The sequence below is a fragment of the Lethenteron reissneri genome, chromosome 2 (assembly GCF_015708825.2).
Source record: "Lethenteron reissneri isolate LAM-NWPU_2019-01 chromosome 2, ASM1570882v1, whole genome shotgun sequence".
Taxonomy (NCBI): Eukaryota; Metazoa; Chordata; class Hyperoartia; order Petromyzontiformes; family Petromyzontidae; genus Lethenteron; species Lethenteron reissneri.
The window spans coordinates 2,650,085-2,673,272 of record NC_083780.1 but is presented as its reverse complement, the minus strand read 5'-3'; the positions used below and the strand labels follow the sequence as shown (position 1 = coordinate 2,673,272).

At 48.3% G+C, this 23,188-nt stretch overlaps 2 protein-coding genes across 2 annotated transcripts; both read left to right on the top strand.

The window, feature by feature from the left end:
- Positions 1–3,809: 3,809 nt before the first annotated feature.
- Positions 3,810–4,880, top strand: LOC133344151 (trace amine-associated receptor 1-like). Its single transcript, XM_061554154.1, has one exon. It carries the CDS (start codon positions 3,810–3,812, stop codon positions 4,878–4,880), a length of 1,071 nt encoding a protein of 356 aa, XP_061410138.1.
- Positions 4,881–20,520: 15,640 nt separating this feature from the next.
- On the top strand, positions 20,521–21,576 carry LOC133344143 (5-hydroxytryptamine receptor-like). Its single transcript, XM_061554143.1, has one exon. The coding sequence runs from the start codon at positions 20,521–20,523 to the stop codon at positions 21,574–21,576; it is 1,056 nt and encodes a 351-aa protein (XP_061410127.1).
- The last annotated feature ends 1,612 nt before the right edge of the window (positions 21,577–23,188 follow it).

Below are 23,188 nucleotides of genomic sequence, written 5' to 3'. Positions count from 1 at the left end.
AATTGGAAGTGACCAGTCAATGAAGACGAACGAGTTTTAGTACCTGGGTCCAACGATGTGTTCTGATCGATCACTAGAAGGAGAGATGAGAAGAAGAACAAGGGCTGGATGGCTAAAATGACGAGAGATGACTGGTGTGGTGTGTGATAATAGGGTCCCAGTTTGGTTTAAGTTAAAAGTGTACAAGACGGTGGTGAGGCCGGTGCTGTTGTATGGGGCCGAGTTCTGGGGCACACGAAAAAGAGAGGACTAAGCTATTGCAGTCACAGAGATGAGGATGTTGTGGTGGATGTTGGGCTTAACAAAGAAGGACAGGGTGAGAAATTAAGAAGTAGTGAGAGGAAGACTCAATGTGGTAGAAATTACAGAGAAGATGAGAGAGAACATGCTGGTGTGGTTCGGCCATGTGGAGAGACAACAGGAAACATGATGTGGATCAGAAGGTGCAAGTGATGCAAGTGGAAGGAAAGAGATCAAGAGGAAGGCAGAAGAAGAGGTGGCGGGGCGATGTGATGCGATCGAACATGGTGGCCCGAGGAGCGGAAAGAGAGATGGCGCAGGACAGGGCACCATGGAGAAGGTTGGCAAGGACAGTGGACCCTTCATAAGTGTGACAAACGCGTGGATGAAGAATAAGACATTCCCACATGACGATAAGCCACTTCGTTGAGCCATCATTTGTGGCGACGCCGCTTCTGAAAAGAGTTATATATCTCAGCGGGCCTTACCTGGTAAACTTAAAAATTGTGATTTTTAGCGCACACACATTGCACGTGAAATGTCACATTCTGCATGCGTTCCAATGAGCCCATGCCTCTCTCTTCACCGCAGCTCGTCATGACAAAGCGCGGATCGCACGCTCACGGCACAAGATCCAATACGAGAGCATGTGGACAAAGCAACACTGCGGCTCTATGACCTCCACAAATAGGGTTAGTTTATCGGTCTATTGGCTTACCTGAGCGATATTATTAGAGCGTTGAGTTTTGCGTGCGAGATCCGAATCTGGGCACGCGAAATCTACACTTCAATCATTGAAATGCTTGCCTGCCGATGGACAACAATGTGACTGAATGACTGTATTACCGGAATGAATGAAAGTCAAAACATAATTCCACGTAAACCGATGATAGCTCCGAGATATCAGACGAACCCGCGCTCAAAGATTCAAGTCAACATCATCACCCTCATCAACATCATCATCACCGTCCTCGATCCATCCACTGCTATAGACCGTGCAATATCCCATTGTAGTCTGCGTTCCTTCAACGGAGGAGGAACAGCAAAACTACGCGAACGATTTCTCACTGTCCCTCCTGGAGCCCTCTCGCCTTTGGCGAGCAGCAGCCAGGATATCCACGTTGGTGTTTAGCTCCTGGTCTCATTGCTGCTGCTGTCATTATCATCGTCATCATCTGGAAGGAGAAGAGTAGAATCCACTGCTGGACGAAGGCCGTGCTTGTCATGAATTGAGCCGAACCTTTTTTTAAATATAAACTAGCTGTACTACCCGGCTTCGCCCGGGACTTGTATCCACCACGCCTGGCCGCCTTTGTCTCGCCAGTGGCGATGTTAATACGCGACACCAGTTACTCGTTTTGAGGCTGAGTCCCTCCCTCACCGCTCTCCCTCCCTCACCGCTCTCCCTCCCTCACCGCTCTCCCTCCCTCACCGCTCTCCCCCCCTCAGCGCTCTCCCTCCCTCACCGCTCTCCCTCCCTCACCGCTGTCCCTCCCTCACCGCTGTCCCTCCCTCAGCGCTCTCCCTCCCTCACCGCTGTCCCTCCCTCAGCGCTCTCCCTCCCTCACCGCTCTCCCTCCCTCACCGCTCTCCCCCCCTCACCGCTCTCCCCCCCTCACCGCTCTCCCTCCCTCACCGCTCTCCCTCCCTCACCGCTCTCCCTCCCTCACCGCTCTCCCTCCCTCACCGCTCTCCCTCCCTCACCGCTGAACGTGACACTTTTTTACTGAATGGGCGTGTTGGGTGGTGGAGGGTTACAACACATTAATAAATAAGGCGATCTAAAGCCAATAACGTTGTTTATGATTAATGCTCGCGAAAGGCGACGTGTTACAAATTGACAAACTGTACTTAATAAGCAGGCTACAGTGTACATGATAGACTGCCAGTACACCCACGCAGCTGAATAAGCAGTCTACAGTCTACATTCTAGACTGGCAGTACGCTCAGCCAGCTTAAGGACTATTTGTAGAATGAACATGGAAAGAATCCGTTATTGGCGCGTGGGGTTTAAACATAATTATACAGTTGTTTTTTAATGAGAAATTGTAATAGTTGTGGTTGTACGCTTGAACACACCGGTGGGCTAAAGTAGTGAAGTCTTAGTCTTTTATGAACGTGACAATTTTTTGCAGATTGGGCGTGTCGGGTGCTGGATAAGGGTTACAACACATATATAAATAAGGGGATGTAAACCCAATAACGTTGTTTATGAATAATGTTTGCGAAAGCGTACGTGTTACAAATTGACTAACTTTACTGAATAAGCAGGCTACAGTCTACATGATAGACTGGCAGTACACCCACCCAGCTGAATAAGCAGGCTACAGTCTACATTATAGACGGCCAGTACGCTCAACCAACTTAATGACTATTTGTACAAAGAACATTTAAATGATCGATTATAATAACCAGGCTACAGGCTACATTACAGACTGCCAGTACACCCACTCAGCTTCATAAGCAGGCCACAGTGTACATGAGAGAGTGGCAGTACGCTGCCCGAGCTTAATAAGCAGGCTGCAGTCTACATTATAGACTGGCAGTACACTCACCCAATTTAATAAGCAGGCTACAGTCTACATTATAGACTGGCAGTACGCTCACCCAGCTTAATGACTATTTGTACAGTGAACATTTAAAGAATAGATTGTTGGCGCGTTGGGTTGAAAAGTAATATTAATAGCACACATTGTGGTGGTGGGGGAGTGAAAAGTACGTGAAACTTTGATGAATTTACCTCAGAGTCGCGTGTTAATGCGTGCGCCTATTTTTAAGGGGAATAAAAAATGGCGTCCACCCCGCGGCCCGTCGCTACTCGTTGCCAGGGGCAACCGCCGTCCAATGAAAGTGGCGAAGGCGTCGCTAGCCGTTGCCAGGGGCAACCGCCGTCCAATGAAAGCGGCGAAGGTGTGGCTACCCGTTGCCAGGGGCAACCGCCGTCCAATGAAAGCGGCGAAGGCGTGGCTATCCATTGCCAGGGGCAACCAGCGTCCAATGAAAGCGGCGAAGGCGTCGCTAGCCGTTGCCAGGGGCAACCGGCGTCCAATGAAAGTGCGTATGGTCCGGCGACACACACACACAGACAGATAGACAGACAGATTCGCGATTTTATACATATAGATTGTTTGGTTAGAAAGCCGCGGATCTTCACGAGTGGACGGGTCCCGGTATTTATTCATTCGGCAGCCGATGCACGGTGCTCGGTTATTTGCTAAAGCTATATATCATGCTTTACTACGCTATATGATGATGTACCAATGAACCATATGTTAACATCTGTTTAACTTAACTGGACATTTGTGCTCTAGTTATATGCAAGCTACACGACTGCTGGCAAGAGAGACCCAGCTGCCGACGGTGCATTCTGTCGCTGTGCATTTAAAGGCCCCCGTCATCAGCACAGACCGGCGGCTACGTCACCTAGTTGAAGGGCGATAAACTCGGCACTCGCAAAGACTTGTCCGGACATTTCGGGGAGTCTCTGCGCCGCACCTGGACATTTTGGTGACGGTGCTCTGGCTGAGCCTAGGCGTCCAACAAAACCCGGGCGACACACAAACTCCACCATGGCCGAGAACTCCAGCAGCAGTAGCAGCAGCAACAGCGGCGCCGAGGGCTTGTCGGAGTGCGTGGTCTCCTACTACGGACTCAACTGCACCGAGATGAACTTCTCTAAGAGCGAGAGCGCCCTGATCGTGGGCATCATGAGCTTCTTCATCGCCATCACCATCCTCAGCAACCTGCTCATCATCAGCGCCGTCGCCTTCTTCCGGCAGCTGCAGACGCGAGCCAACGCGCTCGCCCTGTCGCTGGCCTTTTCCGACTTCCTCGTCGGGGTGGTAATCATGCCCCTCGCCATGGTCAAGTCGGTCTACAAATGCTGGTTCTATGCGCGGTGGCTCTGCAACGTGCAGTTCTTCTGGGACTACTGGTTCACGACCGCGTCGGTGCTGCACCTGAGCTGCATCGCCTACGACCGCTACGTGGCCATCTGCGACCCCCTGCGCTACCAGCAGCGGGTGACGCGACGCACCCTGACGTTCATGCTCCTCTTCTGCTGGATCGCCTCGGCCCTGCTGTCCACGCCGATCCTGCTCAGCATGAGCCCCACGCTGTCCAAGGGACGGATCGAGACGGTGGGCTGCCCCGACGACTGCCGCTTCCTCATCAGCGTGGGCATCCTCTTCGCCATCGGCATGTGGCCCTACTTCACGTCCGTGCTACTCATCGTGCTCATGTACGGCCGCATCTATCGAGTGGCGCGCGGCCAGGCGCGCAAGATCGCTGCGATGGACCGCGCCTCGTCGGGCCTCGGCGGCGGGGAGGAGGCCGGCAGGGCCGCGGCGAGTCGCTGGGCCAGCATGAAACGGGAGCACAACGCGACTAAGACGCTGGGCGCTATCATCGCCGCCTTCATCATCTCTTGGCTGCCGTTCTACATCATCGCCGTGATATTCACGATGGACGAGAGCGTCCTCCTGGCCTACAAAGTGACCGTGTGGATCGGCTACATGAACTCGGCCATCAATCCCATCCTGTACGCCACCTTCAACAAGCAGTTCCGGCACGCGTTCAAGGAAATTCTGAGCCTCAATGTGTTTTTGTCTCCGGCGGACAGGAACAAGGAGATGCAATGAGGACGTTGGAGAGATGGAGCTGTGCTGATTTCCTATTATGTTTTTTTAATATTATTTTTCTGGAATGAAGTTCAACGTTTCACTCTGCGTGCTGTCAGCTTCTTCACACTAACCCAGTTTCTTAAAGGAGCTCACGGCACCGAGCTCTGCGACGTGCTTTAGAGTTGTACCGTACGGAATTCGTGCACGGTGTTCGACATTTCGCTCTGTGTGCCGGCAGATTCAAGATCTTGAAGAAGTGGGGGGTTGACTCTGCATAACAGCTGTTACAGGCTGCGGAGCTACCTGGAGGGAAGCTGACAGCGGTGGAGATATATCCATTATTTTACCGAATACTTTTGCACATCCACGTCTCCCCACTGACCAGCGTCATGAAGTATGGTCAAATAACCTCCGCAACCCATCGCGGGGTCGAGAAGCAAGCCATCCAACAACAGTGGATTGGCAAGTGTTCCTGGTCGAGCTCCCAGTCTGTGTACCGAAGCGTCGGACATCGCATCGGAGAGCTAAGCAGCACGGAGACAAATACATATCTACGCAGTCCATTGATTCCACACTTGAATCACCTGGTGGTAGTGATGGTGACGATGCTGCGTTGGCAGTGGTGCACACGCACAGACAACAACAATAACATCTCGCACACGTGAAAAGTACAGTATATAAAAGTGAAATGCCAGTAAACTGTGCTTATTCAGGGAGCGTTGTACTGTAGAAAAAGGGTGATTGCCCGAAACGTCGTAAATTATATTTGTATTGTTTCAAGGTCACACACACCGCGTTATTGTTGCACATGTTGGGTCTTCTTGTGAACACTTTAATGGATCTGAACCCTCTCCTCGTCTGCACCCCCCCCACCCCAGCCTGAAAGAGGGAGGGGAGCGGGATAATATTTTTCGGAGCTCAGCCCCGGATAGCTCTGTTTGAAATGAAGCCCTCGTTGCGAGCGACGTAGAATGTACATGTATGTTAAACTTCTTTCGCACCTTACGTAGCCAACCGTGCTAATCGGAGGTGCGGGGGAACACAAAACATCGTTCTAAGGAAATACTGTACATTTTCAATCTAGATTCAAAAGTTCTTAGCTCCGAATCAAAAGCCAAACGCATTCCGTTGTTGGCGTCGCTGTAGGGACGTAGATGCGAGGTGTATTCATGATTGTACACCGACAGAGATCCTCGGCTGCGATTCGATTCAAGAATCGATTATTATATCAACAACAAAAAACATTATGTTGAATCTAGCGGCCTCTAGTGGCCGTAGAAGTCGCGTCAGTACGTTACGTACCACACCTCATAAATACAAAGTGTGCATTCGTTACATTATCCAACGAGTGCATTGCGAGCCTCTGCATGCATTTGACAGCCGCTTTGGTCTCTCCACTACGGTAAGTACAATACATCAGTGGTATAGGAGAACAATAAAACAATAACATCGGAGTACATCAGAACAATAACATAGGAGTACAACACATTAGTGGTATAGGAGAACAATAAAACAATAACATCGGAGTACATCAGAACAATAACATAGGAGTACAACACATCAGTGGTATAGGAGAACAATAAAACAATAACATCGAAGTACATCAGAACATTTCGATTTAAAGCTTTCGTGACTGCAGGGATTCATCTTCTTGTTTCTTTCGGTAAAGTCACGTAGAAGGGAAGTAATAAAATAATAAAAATAAAACATAATAAAACAATTCTCACGACGTTTCGGCTACAACGCAAGCAGCCGTCCTCAGGTGAAGAATGAGACACTACCAAACTAGGAGCTTATATATAAGCTGCATTGGGGGTTGAAGAGCGCCTTAACAAAAAGAATGTGCATGTGAAGAGGGATTTAGCATATTCATGGAAAATGCGTAGGCGTTGGGCGGGGGGGTGTCAAAGTCATATTATGCCCATGCATTATGCAGGATCAGCAGCAACCAAGGGGGGTGCAGGGATTAGCAGTAACAAAGGAAAGGAATGTTAATGATATGTAGCTGCAGTTACTCAACAACACGTAGAAAGCTAAAGTATAAACTACATAAAAAACTAAAGTATAAACTGCATCGCACCATCAGTATACTTACTATACTCTATAATAAGCTGAGTTACTAACAGCAAGTAATACATTACAATTTTACCTCGTAAAAATTCTATAATATGCTTCCATCTAAACCTTATTCTCTTACATCACACGAGCATATACCGTACTATATACTGCCATAGATAAACCCAACATTAAATTATATACTGTATTGCTGTAAACCAACCTATATCTTATACATTTAATATCACACTATGTATTATTCTACACACCCTAATGTGTATCGAAATGGTTTATTACGTCCTTCCAATGATTGCTGAGCCAGAATCCATCTACCGAGAAGATGGATTCTGGCTCAGCAATCATTGGAAGGACGTAATAAACCATTTCGATACACATTAGGGTGTGTAGAATAATACATAGTGTGATATTAAATGTATAAGATATAGGTTGGTTTACAGCAATACAGTATATAATTTAATGTTGGGTTTATCTATGGCAGTATATAGTACGGTATATGCTCGTGTGATGTAAGAGAATAAGGTTTAGATGGAAGCATATTATAGAATTTTTACGAGGTAAAATTGTAATGTATTACTTGCTGTTAGTAACTCAGCTTATTATAGAGTATAGTAAGTATACTGATGGTGCGATGCAGTTTATACTTTAGTTTTTTATGTAGTTTATACTTTAGCTTTCTACGTGTTGTTGAGTAACTGCAGCTACATATCATTAACATTCCTTTCCTTTGTTACTGCTAATCCCTGCACCCCCCTTGGTTGCTGCTGATCCTGCATAATGCATGGGCATAATATGACTTTGACACCCCCCCGCCCAACGCCTACGCATTTTCCATGAATATGCTAAATCCCTCTTCACATGCACATTCTTTTTGTTAAGGCGCTCTTCAACCCCCAATGCAGCTTATATATAAGCTCCTAGTTTGGTAGTGTCTCATTCTTCACCTGAGGACGGCTGCTTGCGTTGTAGCCGAAACGTCGTGAGAATTGTTTTATTATGTTTTATTTTTATTATTTTATTACTTCCCTTCTACGTGACTTTACCGAAAGAAACAAGAAGATACATCAGAACAATAACATAGGAGTACAACACATTAATGGTTTAGGAGAACAATAAAACAATAACAAAGGAGTACAATACAACAATAGTTTAGGAGTTTATATATTTATGCGATCTAACCCAAAAAAAAGCTGTAGTATTGATACTGGCGGAGCAAGTGGGGGGGTGGGGTGGCACGTGCCCCGCCCCCTAATGATCCGATCGAAATCCCTAATTTCGATCGGATCATTGGGGTTTATTAGTAATAAATCTGCATTTTGCGACCCCCACTGCCACTGTGTAGCATATTATTACGTACCAGGGACTCTATGAGATGATAGGACAATAGTCTGAGTCCATAATTGACAAGAAGTAACGGCAAAGCAGTTATAAGTGACTAACAATTGTGCGCATTTGCGTATACAGTACACGACTTCCCTGAAGGCAAACACCTTGAGCGAGCGCGCTGCCGATCACACACGGATCGAATTCGACCCTCGATCGATGGCTGCGCGTCGAATAAAAAGCAAGGGACAAGTCCTTACTTACTAACAACTCCTCTATCATTTTTCATTGCTGGAGGGGTTGCCCCCCCTACCTGAAAATCCTGGCTCCGCCATTGATTACGGATGATATTGGTAGCGAAAGCCTACGTGTTCAACAGTTTAGGAGTTTCGATTTAAAGCTTTCGTGACTGCAGGGATTCATCTTCTTGGTTCTTTCGGTAAAGTCACGTAGAAAGGAAATAATAAAATAATAAAAATAAAACATAATAAAATACAATTCTCACGACGTTTTCAGACGCTGTCTTTCCGACAGACCTGTTCTTCACCTGAGGACGGCTGCTTGCGTTGTGGACGAAACCTCGTGATAATTGTATTTTTTTAATGTTTTATTGTTATTATTTTATTATATCCCTTCTACGTGACTTTACCGAAAGAACCAAGAAGATGAGATTAGGAGTTGTTTGTTCCACAGAGTTTATAACACATGCATATATTCACAATTAATTACTTTACTTTTAGGATTACGAATACGACGAACGGAGTTGGCACACAAAAAAATGTGCGTCGCCAAAACCTTCCACCACCAGACACGCCCAAACCAAACAAAATGCCCACGCGCACAAGCGTGATGTGACGATGCTACATAGCTCAGTGGGCCTTACCTGGTAAAATAAAATAACAATTGTTTCGCTTATTCAGCTCACTCGCCCGCCAAGTTGAGCGCGACATCTCTCGAGATGCGTTGCTCAGCACTTCGTGAGGCATCTCCAGACTCTCTGGGCTCTCGCCCTGAGACTCGTGGCTGAGTCTGCATGCGACACCGTTGCCAGTAACCTCGCGTGTCGCAGGGCTTTTTTTAACCATTTTAAGAACTATCGCCGATAAGGCTTCATCAGTGTCAGGGCCGCCACACATTTGAAGCAATTGCTGGGTTTTACAGCAGCACGATGATGATGATGGGGGTGTTTTCACTTTTGTGAATTGTCAGAGGCCGCGCCAAAGGCCACCAGGGACCGCTTGTGGCCCTCGGGCCTTGCAATGAAGAAGACTGGCGTAGCGGATAACTGCGCGCCAACACCTGGGGAGTAACCTCGGCTCTGCGATGGTTGCCGATGTTGTGCTGCTCCTGCTGCTGCTCTGTGTAGCTTCCTCTCTCCGATGCGCTTTCGAAAGTCGTTTTGCGCGAGGCTTGCTTCTCACAAGGTCCGACGTTTCTTTCAGTTTCTGCAGAAGCACCCGGGCACGTGCAGCGAAACGTCGGGACACCGCGCCCAAACAAACACGCCGTACGACTCACCTTTGTGGTTCAAAACACTGTGATGTATAATTATATTGATGTCTATGTATATATACGCACACATATCGGGAGAAGAAGCAGTGCCACAAGCAGGGAGAACTACACGTGAATGCGTTGTCTTGAGTGGTTTGTTATAAAGCGAGTGGCAAACGCGGTCCTTGTAGTCGTGTCTTTTCAAAACGTTACACTCGTCTTGAATAATCTCCCCATGGCCTTGCAGCACCCCATGTCGCCTTGCTCATCTCCTTCCATGTCCCCTCTGCTCCTCTTCATTCTCAATATTGTCTCTCTCCGTGTCTCCTCCCTGTGCCCAATCTCGTTTTTGGTTCTTCTTCCTCCTCGCACCCCTAAAATTAACTAAGACTTAACACTGTCTATAAAATCAACACTGCCCATAAACTCAACACTGCCCATAGACTCAACACTGCCCATAAACTCAACACTGCCCATAGACTCAACACTGCCCATAGACTCAACACTGCCCATAGATTCAACACTGCCCATAGATTCAACACTGCCCATAGACTCAACACTGCCCATAGACTCAACACTGCCCATAGATTCAACACTGCCCATAGACTCAACACTGCCCATAGACTCAACACTGTCCATAGATTCAACACTGCCCATAGATTCAACACCGCCCATAGACTCAACACTGCCCATAGACTCAACACTGCCCATAGATTCAACACCGCCCATAGACTCAACACTGCCCATAGACTCAACACTGTCCATCGATTCAACACTGCCCATAGATTCAACACTGCCCATAGACTCAACACTGCCCATAGACTCAACACTGTCCATAGATTCAATACTGCCCATAGATTCAACACTGCCCATAGACTCAACACTGTCCATAGATTCAACACTGCCCATAGATTCAACACTGCTCATAGACTCAACACTGCCCATAGACTCAACACTGTCCATAGATTCAACACTGCCCATAGATTCAACACTGCCCATAGACTCAACACTGCCCATAGACTCAACACTGCCCATAGATTCAACACTGCCCATAGACTCAACACTGCCCATAGACTCAACACTGTCCATAGATTCAACACTGCCCATAGACTCAACACTGCCCATAGACTCAACACTGCCCATAGACTCAACACTGTCCATAGATTCAACACTGCCCATAGATTCAACACTGCTCATAGACTCAACACTGCCCATAGACTCAACACTGTCCATAGATTCAACACTGCCCATAGATTCAACACTGCCCATAGACTCAACACTGCCCATAGACTCAACACTGCCCATAGATTCAACACTGCCCATAGACTCAACACTGCCCATAGACTCAACACTGTCCATAGATTCAACACTGCCCATAGACTCAACACTGCCCATAGACTCAACACTGCCCGTAGATTCAACACTGCCCATAGATTCAACACTGCCCATAGACTCAACACTGCCCATAGACTCAACACTGTCCATAGATTCAACACTGCCCATAGATTCAACACTGCCCATAGACTCAACACTGCCCATAGACTCAACACTGTCCATAGATTCAACACTGCCCATAGACTCAACACTGCCCATAGATTCAACACTGCCCATAGACTCAACACTGCCCATAGACTCAACACTGCCCATAGATTCAACACTGCCCATAGACTCAACACTACCTCTGTACATTAAGCAGTCCCCCTCCGTTATCATCTTTCGTTGCTCTCTCAAAGTCTCACCTCTTCTCCATTTCCTAACCTCTTCCTCTTCCCTCCCCTCGCCCCTCCACTCCTTCCCGTCCCACCCCTGCCTTTTCGTGACCCCTGCGTGCCCTCTTGCGACGGACACTCATTCATCGACACTTGCACTGCTCTCGCCATCGAAATCACTCTATTCCTGTAACCGCTTTTTAAACCATATTATAGGGCGCCTTGAACTAAGGCGCTCCATGAATGTAAAATAAGATGAATTCAAAAATAATGTTGTATCTCACGAGACCAGAAAAGGGGATAATGTCCCGGCTGCAGGAATCCATACTCTTTGGTTTTTTTCGGTAAAGTCACGTAGGTAGAAAATAAAATAAATCACGACGTTTCGGGCGCAACACAAGCGTCCATCATCAGGTGGGAAAGCATGGTCTGCTGCTGAGGCAGACCATGCTTTCCCACCTGATGATGGACGCTTGTGTTGCGCCCGAAACGTCGTGATTTATTAAATTTGATACCTACGTGACTTTACCGAAAGATTGACACATTTCCCCGGAAAGCATCCACCTCGGTAAGAGATCACCTCTGGGGGGGGGGGGGGGGGGACAGGTCCTCCTGGCAATCCTGCAGAACACTCCACTCACAGCGGCATCATAAGTGCCCTCCACCGTGCTGTTTGTTGAACTTCTTTCGCATCGCACATTGTCACAGAGTGCCCCCTTGACTGGACTCGACGGTGGACTCACGTGGACTCACGTGGACCCAGGTCCCTACCCACACGCCGCTGATGAAGCTGCTGACGACGAGAACAAATGACATGGCTACCGAACCAGTGTGTCTGTTACTCACTCCGCGACACTCTCTCTGTCTCTCTCCGAGTGCACGAGTAGATGTAGTCGATAGTCCACGTCCAGACTGAGTTCATTGTATCTTGACAGATCTCTATTCTAGAAATGTAGGCTTTAATCAGATTTATATTGATGGTACGATTATCATCAACAGAACGCCCTCATACGGTAGCAATAGCAGAATCAGCAGCCTAAAATAATAATCATCATTATGAGCAACTTATGCATCAGCAGAAGAATAATCACAATCAGCAACATCATCATCAGCGTTATAAAGATCATCATTAGCAGCAGCAGAATTCCGTGCGGTCACGAGTAATAATTCCACGTATCCCACGTGACCCTTAAAAGGAAAAAAAAAATCTCCCCTAACTTTCTCACGGGATCGCTAATTGGCCCGAGGCTGTTTTAAAACAAGCGCTCCTCATTAACCCGCGATGGTCCCCTGAGGGCCGCGATTCGTGAAGCTCCACCGAGTTGCAGAGAAAACCACGAAGGTGAGGCCAGGGCCGTCCATAGCGGGGTGAAACGCCCCCCCCCCCCCCCCCCCCCACAAAGCGCGGGGCCCGGGGCATTGGCCCCGGCTCTGAGTAAGGCTATACAGTAAAGATTTTCGCACTGACGGTGGATTGTTTGAGTGAGGCGGGGGATGGGGTGGAAGGTGGGGGGCAAGGGAATGGATGTGCTGCCCTGCAGAACACGTGGAAGTGTAGTCTACACGTTGATAACTCTACAGACCACGTGGCAATGCAGTTTGTACGTTGATATATCAATGTCGTTTTTACTTCATTGGGTAAAAATTGAAAACAACACTGCCCCCTAGTGGTAGAATAATGCCCGCCCGTCAGAGATCGCAAACGGGTTTTGATTCCTTACCCTTACCCGTACCCGGCCACACCAGGGTTGCAAACGGGTAACCGTACCCTACCCGATACCCGGCTACCCGTTCCCGGCCGGGTATCGGGTAGGGTACGGGTACCCGATTGCGAACTCTGGGATGAAGCCATGTTGCAGGCGCGGGTGGGTTGATTCTAGGACTTGAATTGTGAGAAGAGACAAGACGTTGGGAAATGAGTGACAAACGGTGACTCACCAGTGACTCACGGCCTACCCGTACCCGTACCCGGCCGCACCAGGGTCGCAAACGGGTACCCGTACCCGGCCGGGTACGGGTAGCCGAGTATCGGATAGGGTACGGGTATCGGGTACCCGATTGCAACCTCTGCCACGCGTGTTAGGAATGTTACGCACGATACAAACGATTTTCTCACTTGCAAATTAAATGACTTCGAAACAGTATTCATACTTATGTACAAAAGTCAGGACACATGGGGTTATACCATGTATTTTAACACTGAAGAACATGCACACTCCAACCATACAGGCGTCAGAGTCGGGATCGAACCCACGACCTCCTGTATACCAGGCGAGGTATTTGGCATCTCGCGCTACGGTGGAAACTCATACAGAGGCAGGGCGAGGTCATACAAACTCCAAGTCTCCACACAGGCGCCTCTGCTTTAAAGCACCCAACACGGGCGATGTCAGAGCGCTCGGCACGCAGACGCAACGGAGCTCACGGTGAAGCCTCCAGTGCCGATGTTTTGTTTAGGTTCACGGAAGCAGTTTGGAGGGTTCTGCGTGGTGACAACTCAAGTCCGATGGTGATCAACCCAAGCCCACAATGCAATATCCGCTCACACCAACCGTGTCGTCTCCCCATCACGAGCTTGCGATTGGCACCCACATCGCTTGCGTTGGATGTAATTCCACATAGCACTCAATGCACCTCCACGCCGCACTTGGTTAGTCAAGGAGACGAATGCCACTCCCCTCTCTCTCTCCCTCTCTAGTGCGCAACCCCTAGGTTGGGCACGCACCTCGTGGGTCACTCGACTGCAGTCCATGCTGGAAGTCTGCTGAGTTTTCTGGCCGTGAGTCTCACCCAGGTGTGAGGACCTCACTCCCTCCCAACACCCGCGCCCGGCTGTGGATCAACAGCGCAAGCTCCACTCTCCTCCACACAGGGGCCTCAATGCGGCGAATTCGCACCCCGGGTCTACAGCAGTGGATCGAGCACTCGTGACCCTTCGTGTGGTGTCTCCACACTCCAGGAATGAATTTGTTATCCTTTATCCTACGTGGTTCTGCTCCTCCTGCGTGCGTCTTGCTCCTGTTTGCTTCTGCTTGCTTGTGCCCGCTTTTACTCCTGCTACTTGCCCTTGACCTCTGCATTGGTCCGCCTTTTACTGCTTGTTCATCTGTTCCGCCAATGAAACCAGATTATCCGGATGCGACTTCCACCAACTCATGAACACGGCACATGAACACAGTACATGGTGGTCCAGATGTCTTGTGGGCCCCAATTAATTGACCCCGAACATTTTATTCCATATGCATATTAATTTCTATTTTAAACAAACCTTACTTGAAACAATAATAATAATTACGTTTTCTAGAATTAAGACATGGGCCTCGGCCATGCCACTTGTAGAATTCACGATATGCATACGCACCGGTGCAATTTACAGTCTCACAACACCACACACGTTTCAGACAAACGTACTGGACAAATGCTATGTCCAGTGAGCGAATGCAACCTTCACGTCCGAGTCGGGGATCGAACCCAAATGCTCATTGCTGTAAGGCACACGTGATTACCACCCCCGCTACCCACCCCGCTACCCAGTAGTGTGAATGGGTGCACCACAGTTAGTCGACAGGCAGGTGGGGTAGACTGTGGGTAACTCCCACCCTCTTCCAAGCATGGAAGAGGAGGCCAATCATACCATCCAGAGTGGCGTGAGCAGGCAATTATAGGGCTGCGCTCTAAACCTCTGTTCGATAGATATCGACGACTAATTGCGATCTGTCGTGGTGCACATTCGACTCGGAGTTGGTGTTTGTTCAGCAAAATGCTTACGCGTCACAACGCAAAAATAACCCAACACTCTACTCCCCGCCTCCCTACCTCTCTCCCTCCCTTCTCCCACCACCTCCCCCGCCACTTCCCTCCCTCTCCCACCATTTCCCACCGCAGCTCAGTGTGCAGCTCAACACGATTTGTTGCCGTCGTCTTCAAATGTCCCAAACGCCCCTAACCCCTGCACGGCCGAGCACGGCGGAGTTGAGAGCCATTAATTTTAATTGGTTTCATCCCACAGGGTCGAGGGGCTGTCGGGGGTAGGGTGGAGGGGGGTAGCCGGCAATGGGGCACGCGGGAGGGGGGGGGGGTTCGATATAAACCCGGACGAGCGGTGAAAAAGCGAGGGGCAGGGAGCGGAGGGGATCAGCAGCAGGGAGAGAAGGGCGGACGGATGAGCGTGGGAGGAGCGGTAAAACCACTCGCACGCACAACGGGTGCCCCAACCCGGTATTTGCCAACACAACAAGAGCGCACGAATCGCCTACTCCCCATATTTGTCTCTCCACATAAAAAAGTTTATTTTTTTAGCGTCCCATTTAGTCGCACGACCTTCTTCTGGGAGTCGCTGCGGTGGCGAGATGTTAACTCATTCGCCGGGTATGGTAGGAGGTTGTTGGTTCGATTCCGACCCTGACGCCGGCTGTAAATTAGTAGTTTTCATGTTCTCCCTGGGGTCACGTGGATTTTTCTCCGGCTCCTCCGGTTTTTCTCTCCACATTTTGGAAACATGCGCTTTGAGTATTTAGCTGCTAAACATTTCCATGTGATAATCCACGTCGGTGAGCTATAATTTGTGTCTAGGTCGCTTCTGAAAAAGAGCTCTAGAGCTCAGTGGACCTTTACCTGGTAAAATAAAAATAGTTTATTTAGTTTAGTTTTATCTCGACACAATTGGTTTAATGCAAGCACAACTCTGGACCGGTTTCGACGTTTCAGGCTTTGCTTGAACCAATGCTGGCGAACTGTTAGAAGGTACGAGTGCTGCCGCTTCAATGCGAGTCACCTGTATGATTGGTGACTCGTGATGGAACGTCATGAGGGGTCGTTGCTGAGAATAGGAGTAGCAACATTATCTGCGGATGTCTTTATAGATATTCACAAATGTAGAAAAAGGTATTTACGAATCGCGCGAAATATTTTTGTTTGCGGTAAATATCTGGCTGCGAGGTGGCCAGAAGATGCGTATGACCCCAGTGGTTTATTGAATCCATCTTTGCGGAGCTTTAAGTCTGAGTCGTGGATTTTTAAAGAATTACATGTGAGCCCCGGGTAGTCATAGCAGATATTGAGCACCTATTAAGGCCAGCACGACGCTCGAGACGGTGATGCGTTCAATAATACTCCTGGCCACCTTTGTCTCCCCAGTTGCTGATGTGAACCCACCGCGCCAGGTACTCCGAGTATATTCCTCAGCGGAAGCTCAGGACCGCGTGCAGACACCGCTCGCCACCGATGCTAGCCGTGGCCAGGATCGAACTCAAGTGGCTAGGATCGTAGTGCAGTGCGTTAACCGATCCGCCACCGCTCATCACACTGGCCAGGTGTCTAAATGTCAGCGCTGGAGAGATTAAGGATGCTGGGCGCTGTGCTCGCCACACCGCCCCACTCGAGTGCAGGGCCATTATTAATAGGTGATCGCTAACAACACTCATACGTGTGTGTCAACAGTATATGTATTCGTGTGTGTGTATACATAAGTCGATTCAGGCTCAAGTGAGCACCTGGTGGCGTGTGTAAACATTTCCACTGGGAAGACAAAGGTGGCCGGGAGTATTGCTGTCCACGCACCCCCTGATGTGCTTTGCCGGCATCCAGATGTGCTCGCTAACAGCACTTTCCCTAAAATATATTTGTCATTTGTGTGCATTTGGCAGGCGCGGTGGCTCAGTGGTTAGCGCACTGCACTACGAATCTGGCCAGCCGGATCGGTGTGCATATCACTAAGATTGACATTGCGGTACGGTAGGAAATCAAGGTACGTGATTTTTTGGTTCTTAAGTACGGTACAAAATTGCTGTACGATATTTTTTGTGACCACGTACCGTACGAAAGTACAGAGTTTTTTCCAACCATTTTCCTCTTTTCATACCAACGCAGGTGATAAATTAGAAGCTAAGCTTCTTATTTTCTGATAATCATTCTACTTTCTTGTCCTTAAAGGGCGGCTCCAACATTTAACACATCAGGTTTCAAAAAAACTAAAACGGCAGGCAAGATTCATTTCTCAAAATGGCACTTGCCATTGATAACAGATTTTAAACGGGTTTTTAATCAATATTTCGAAATTAAAATCCAATTTTGGATTCAAATGTTCTTTGTCAATTCGAGTAAAAAAGAGATCAAACAGGTTTACAGAGTATATTTTTAAGAGTAATGAGCTTTCTACAAAGTAACAAATTAAGCAAAACTATATCCTATAGGCGTGCTTGTCATCTATCCCTTATTTACTGAGCTTTTATTTTTCTTTGGTACGATATAAGGGAACGAAATTATGGCACGCAATTTTACTGAAATGTTACCGTACTGGTCCATACCTGTCAAACCCTTATCAGTGCCTACCTTACTACAGACCAATTCAGACCTTATTGGTCACCCCGTGCCCTAATAAATGTATCCTACAAAGTTCCATCAAAGGGAGAAACACAAACAAATATAAAAAATGTGCCCTATTGATATGGATGTACACCGTATGGATCTGACAACTCATTTTTCCTGTACAAGAATACGAGATAATCCGTATGGGTTGACACGGTATGCTGGTACGACACGACATTTTTTCAAAGGTAGGGGTACGAAAATAAATGTAAAGTTTCGGTATGAAACTACGGTACAATATTATTGTTTTGTTCGAGGAAGAAATACTCGAAGAGAAATCTCATACGGTGTCGTTACTGCCAACCCTTGCTCGCAACTGATGTTAGCCGTGTCTAGGAAACAATTTCAGCAGCCGGGTTCATAGCACCGTGCGATAACCATTGTGCCACCACTCCACCCGTGTATGTATATACGCCTACATGTATATTGTTCCTGTATGGGTATGTATGGGGAGCGGTATTGAGTGATGACCGCGCTGCACTACGAACCCGGCGACCCGAGTTTAATTCCCGCTCACTATCAACACCAATGACGATTATGTTAACCGGTTCTGGACCTCCTCTAGGTCGACTCAGCCTCAAATGAGGACCTTGTGCGATGTGTGACATCCGCACTGGAGAGACAAAGGTGGTCGGGCGTAGTCCTGCCCACCCACCCCCTCGCTTACCGTGCTTGCCTTCATAGGTGCTCGTTATCATCACTTGCCCCAACAGTCTGTTAAGGCCATTAGGGGGAACTTCATTATTGTCTTTGTATGCCTATATCTATATATGTATGTGTGCTTATACGTAGATGTCTCCATCAAAATACATTTAAACAGATGTGATCTCCGACTGACAGCACTCGTCACTATACCATGATGTCGAGTCTCAATTCGAATGAAATCGCTCCACAGTTGTCTATCACTGCATCACCGCTGCTGTCAGTCGGTCAATATTTGCTAAACACGTGCATGGATCGGTCCCTGAGACAACACGGCGGCAGTCAGTTCTTCGGGAACCGCTGATTGTGTTTGCGTCATGCTTTTTGTGCACGTGTGTTCTGTTAAACCAGTTAACCCCCAACTGGCGGCCTCCAAGTGCTCTTCTATCGGCTCGAGCTTCGCGCTCGGACCGTGTCCGTATTAGGGGCGAGACTCGAGGCACCACTGACCCTGAGATCTAGATAGAGGTCGCCAGTCCCGTTCAATCTTCCGGCGCGGCAGACGATACAATTGGCACGTTTCGTAAATCCACCCGCACCCACGGTGGCCTTTGTCCAGCTAGCAGTATGGTTGGGTACAGCGCTTTAATTCTGTATTTATTAATTTGTTTTTAATGAGGTTCTCATCTTTCTTAAAAACGCAACTGTTTTCATTTCACCACGTAACTCACTGAGCTACTGAGCGACCTGGCCAAATATGATAGCTCAACGCAGTGGCTTATCATCACTTGGAAACATATCAGCAATATATTTGAAACGCGTGTTTCTAAATGTGGAGGACTCGGAAAAAAATTCACACTACCACGGGGAAAACATGCAAACTCCAAATATACAGCAGCAGGCGTCAGGGTCGGGATCCAACGCACGACCTCCTGTAGACCAGGCGAGCGAGTTAACATCTCCTAGCCACGGTGGCGCCCGTTGGACTGCAGCCCTCCTATCGTGTTTGTTGTTGTAACTTCCCGACCCACCCCGATTGGACATCTATGAAAAAGGGCTTCATAGCTCATCGAATTTCTCCAGGATTAATACAGATTCTGACGATGACTCTTCACGGCACAGTCTGTCCAGAATGTAGCTCTTTACGCCTCCGTACGTGCCGTGATGAAGGGCCATTGGTCCGAAACGTCGCCTATTATATACGTGTTTTATTTAAGGCCACAGTGTTATTGACGAATGTGGTGATATTTAGTTTTGTGATCAACACGGTTGCAAATAAAACGAGGCGATTTTAACCCAAACTAGGATTAGGGTGTAAATAAGAAACATTGTTTCCACATTCGTGACTTACACTGCCGGCGAGCCGGGGCGAAGCTTCATAGCTCATCGGATTCCTTATACACATATATATTGTGATTGTGTAATCTTCGCTAACTAGTTTCCGCTCATCCTTCAAAACGCACTTATTTTCTCGTTATTTAACGATTACTTTTTTATGTTTTAATTTGCTAAGTAGTAGGGTTTTGTTGTTGTATTATCTGTGGAAGGGACTGGCTAATTGATGTGCAGCGTTGTTCGATGAAATTGCATGAATGAAATCATTACATTCATGTTCCCTAGCTCATCGCACAACCACATAGTTTCCCCCTTCGAATCACCATGCTTCTTGTTCCTTCTTCATAATCTATTTCCATGGCAACAACTCATTCCCCATCCATCCAATCCAATTGACATCACGCATCACAGGTTCGCCCATGACTTCTCGTTTTTTTTATTTACCTCATCTCCGCCATTGCATTTGCACGCGCACCATTGTGGATAATGTGCAAAGCGCCTCGGTCAAGGCGCTATATAAATGACGATAAGATGCGCCCGTTGCTTATTGCAGAAGTAATTCAGGCGTGGAGCGAGAGATGGCGCGGCGGTTAGCACATGCCTGAATTATTTCTGCAATATGCAACGGCTCCCTCATCTCGGTACCTGGACTGTGCCCTATATCTCCACCGTGACCGCTCGTATCTCTGTGCGCAATCCACTCACTGCAGACGCCAACCATGGATAACTCCTCGCTCGCCTCGTCGCCCAGCTGCGTCATCTCCTTCTCCAACCTCAACTGCACGCCGACCTCGCTGAAGTCCAAGCACGACCGTGCCGTCGCGGTGTTCACCATTAGCTTATTCATCGTCATCACCATCCTCAGCAACCTGCTCATCGTCAGCGCCGTCGCCCTATTCAGGCAGCTGCAGACGCAGGCCAATGCCCTCGCCCTGTCGCTGGCCGTGTCCGACCTCCTCGTCGGGGTGGTCATCATGCCCCTGTCCCTCACCAAGTCGGTCTACAAGTGCTGGTTCTACGCGCCTCTACTCTGTCACGTGCACTTTTTCTGCGACTACTGGTTCACGACCGCGTCGGTGCTACACCTGAGCTGCATCGCCTACGACCGCTACGTGGCCATCTGCGACCCCCTGCGCTACCAGCAGCGGATGAACAGGAGGGCCCTGGTGGTCATGCTGCTCTTCTGCTGGCTCTGCTCGGCCCTGCTGTCCACGCCGATCCTGCTCAGCCTGAGCCCCACGCTGTCGCAGGGAACCATCGCGAAGAACGGCTGCCCCGACGACTGCCGCTTCTTCATCAGCGTGGGCATCCTCTTCGCCATCGGCATGTGGCCCTACTTCACGTCCGTGCTCCTGGTCGTGCTTATGTACGGCCGCATCTATCGAGTGGCGCGCGGCCAGGCGCGCAAGATCGCCGCGATGGACCGCGCCTCGTCGGGCCTCGGCGGCGGGGACGAGGCCGGCAGGGCCGCGGCGAGTCGCTGGGCCAGCATGAAACGGGAGCACAGCGCGGCCAAGACGCTGGGCGCTATCCTCGCCGCCTTCATTATCTCCTGGCTGCCCTACTACATCATCGCCATCATGCTCACGGTAGACGAGAGCGTCATTCTGCCCTACAAGGTATCGGTGTGGCTCGGCTACATGAACTCGGCCATCAACCCCATCCTGTACGCCACCTTCAACAAGCAGTTTCGACGCGCGTTCAAGGCCATTCTGACCTTCAACACGTACCCGTCAAGAGCCGCAGATGACGAGATGAGTTCGACGAAGAATTAGGTCCACCCCCACCCCTACCCCCACCCACCCGCCCACACTCACACACACTCACACACGTATTTATGATACCATATTAGTAGAAGAAAAACAAGTTTTGCTGGCTGACTGGTTGGAGGCAACGACGGACGATCATTTCCACCCATAGGACGTGTGGGCTGCTCGCGTATGTCTGTACAAAAATAACTCAATATATTCGTAAATAATAACACTGTGGCATTATATTTCTGTTAAAATAGATGATATGCGAGGTTACGGGCAATATCCCTTCTTTATAAAACATATATAAGCTCGGGATGAGACTTATGCTATATTGTGTGGGCAGTTGGCGTTTACGGGCGTAAGGCTCGATCACAAAGGGTCAAAGTTTCACATTGTCTGCCAGGAGGGAGGGGCGATGCCGCGACGTGGATTTTACCGAATTAAGTAAACTTGCGCTGTACATACTCTTTGTTTTTTTCGGTAAAGTCAAGTTGGTAAAAAAAAAATGAAAACAACTAAATTAAATCACGACGTTTCCGAAGCAACACAAGCCTCCGTCTTCATTTGGAACACGCCACAGCAAAATCACCACAGTGAAGACGGAGGCTTGTGTTGCTTCCGAAACGTCGTGATTTAATTCAGTTGTTTTCATTTATTTAATTAAAATTTTACCTACCTGACTTTACCGAAAAAACCAAAGAGTATGAATCCTTGCAGTCACGAAAGCTTGCGGTGTACATTTTAAAACATTGGACTATGCGAATAGTGACGCTGGCAAGGGAGTTTCTTACTCGCTTTCGAATGACGTCACGCGATCTCGAGCGTCCACCGTGAAGCGGACGGCGCTCGTCAACGGTGAATGCACCAGCATCATTAACTAGGGCGGCCGCCGGAGTCGGTGCCGCGAGCCACGGTAAGGCAACCACGTGCTAGCGGCTCGGTGAAACGTTCCCCTTTGTCGCGAGGACCCTCTTTTGAAATGAAGCCTTAAGCATCAGCGAGGGGTTTCCGGAGTAAATAAATTAAGTGATGTATATCATGGGACCTTTCTTGCCAGTATCAAAGTATGATAATTGGTTTGACCTTTTTTGGCAATAAACAGTCGTGTTAAGATGTTAAGACTCCAAACAGAAACCTTTTGCAAGGAATCATGCCTGCATTAACAAACACATACTTGTGGTGAACATACAAACAAAAAATTGCTCTGTTAATACATGGATTGTCTTTGAAACGGATTGGTCCACACCAGAGGAGCTTACTTTAGAGCCTAGTCTCAAGCCGTTTTCGACTAGAGTCTCAAACAAGTTTCACATTTTCAAGTTTCATTTATTAGGTGTAGCCCTGTGAGCCGTGCGGCTCTTGAGTCGGGTCCATCCGCAACAAACAAAATGTGAACAGAAAATATCTTAAAGCGACATCCTGGATAAACCAGCAAATCTTCCAGAAAAAAAACCCACCATATTACAACGCTGTGTGCAAAAATCACAAGTCAAACAATAACAAAGTTTCTTGCTGTGGATTTCACAAAAAAAACTTTGCTGTGGATTTCACAAAAAAACTTTTAAAAAATGTTCTTGCCGTGGATTTTACACTTGATAATGATTGCTTGTGTTGCAGTCGAAACGTCGTGAAA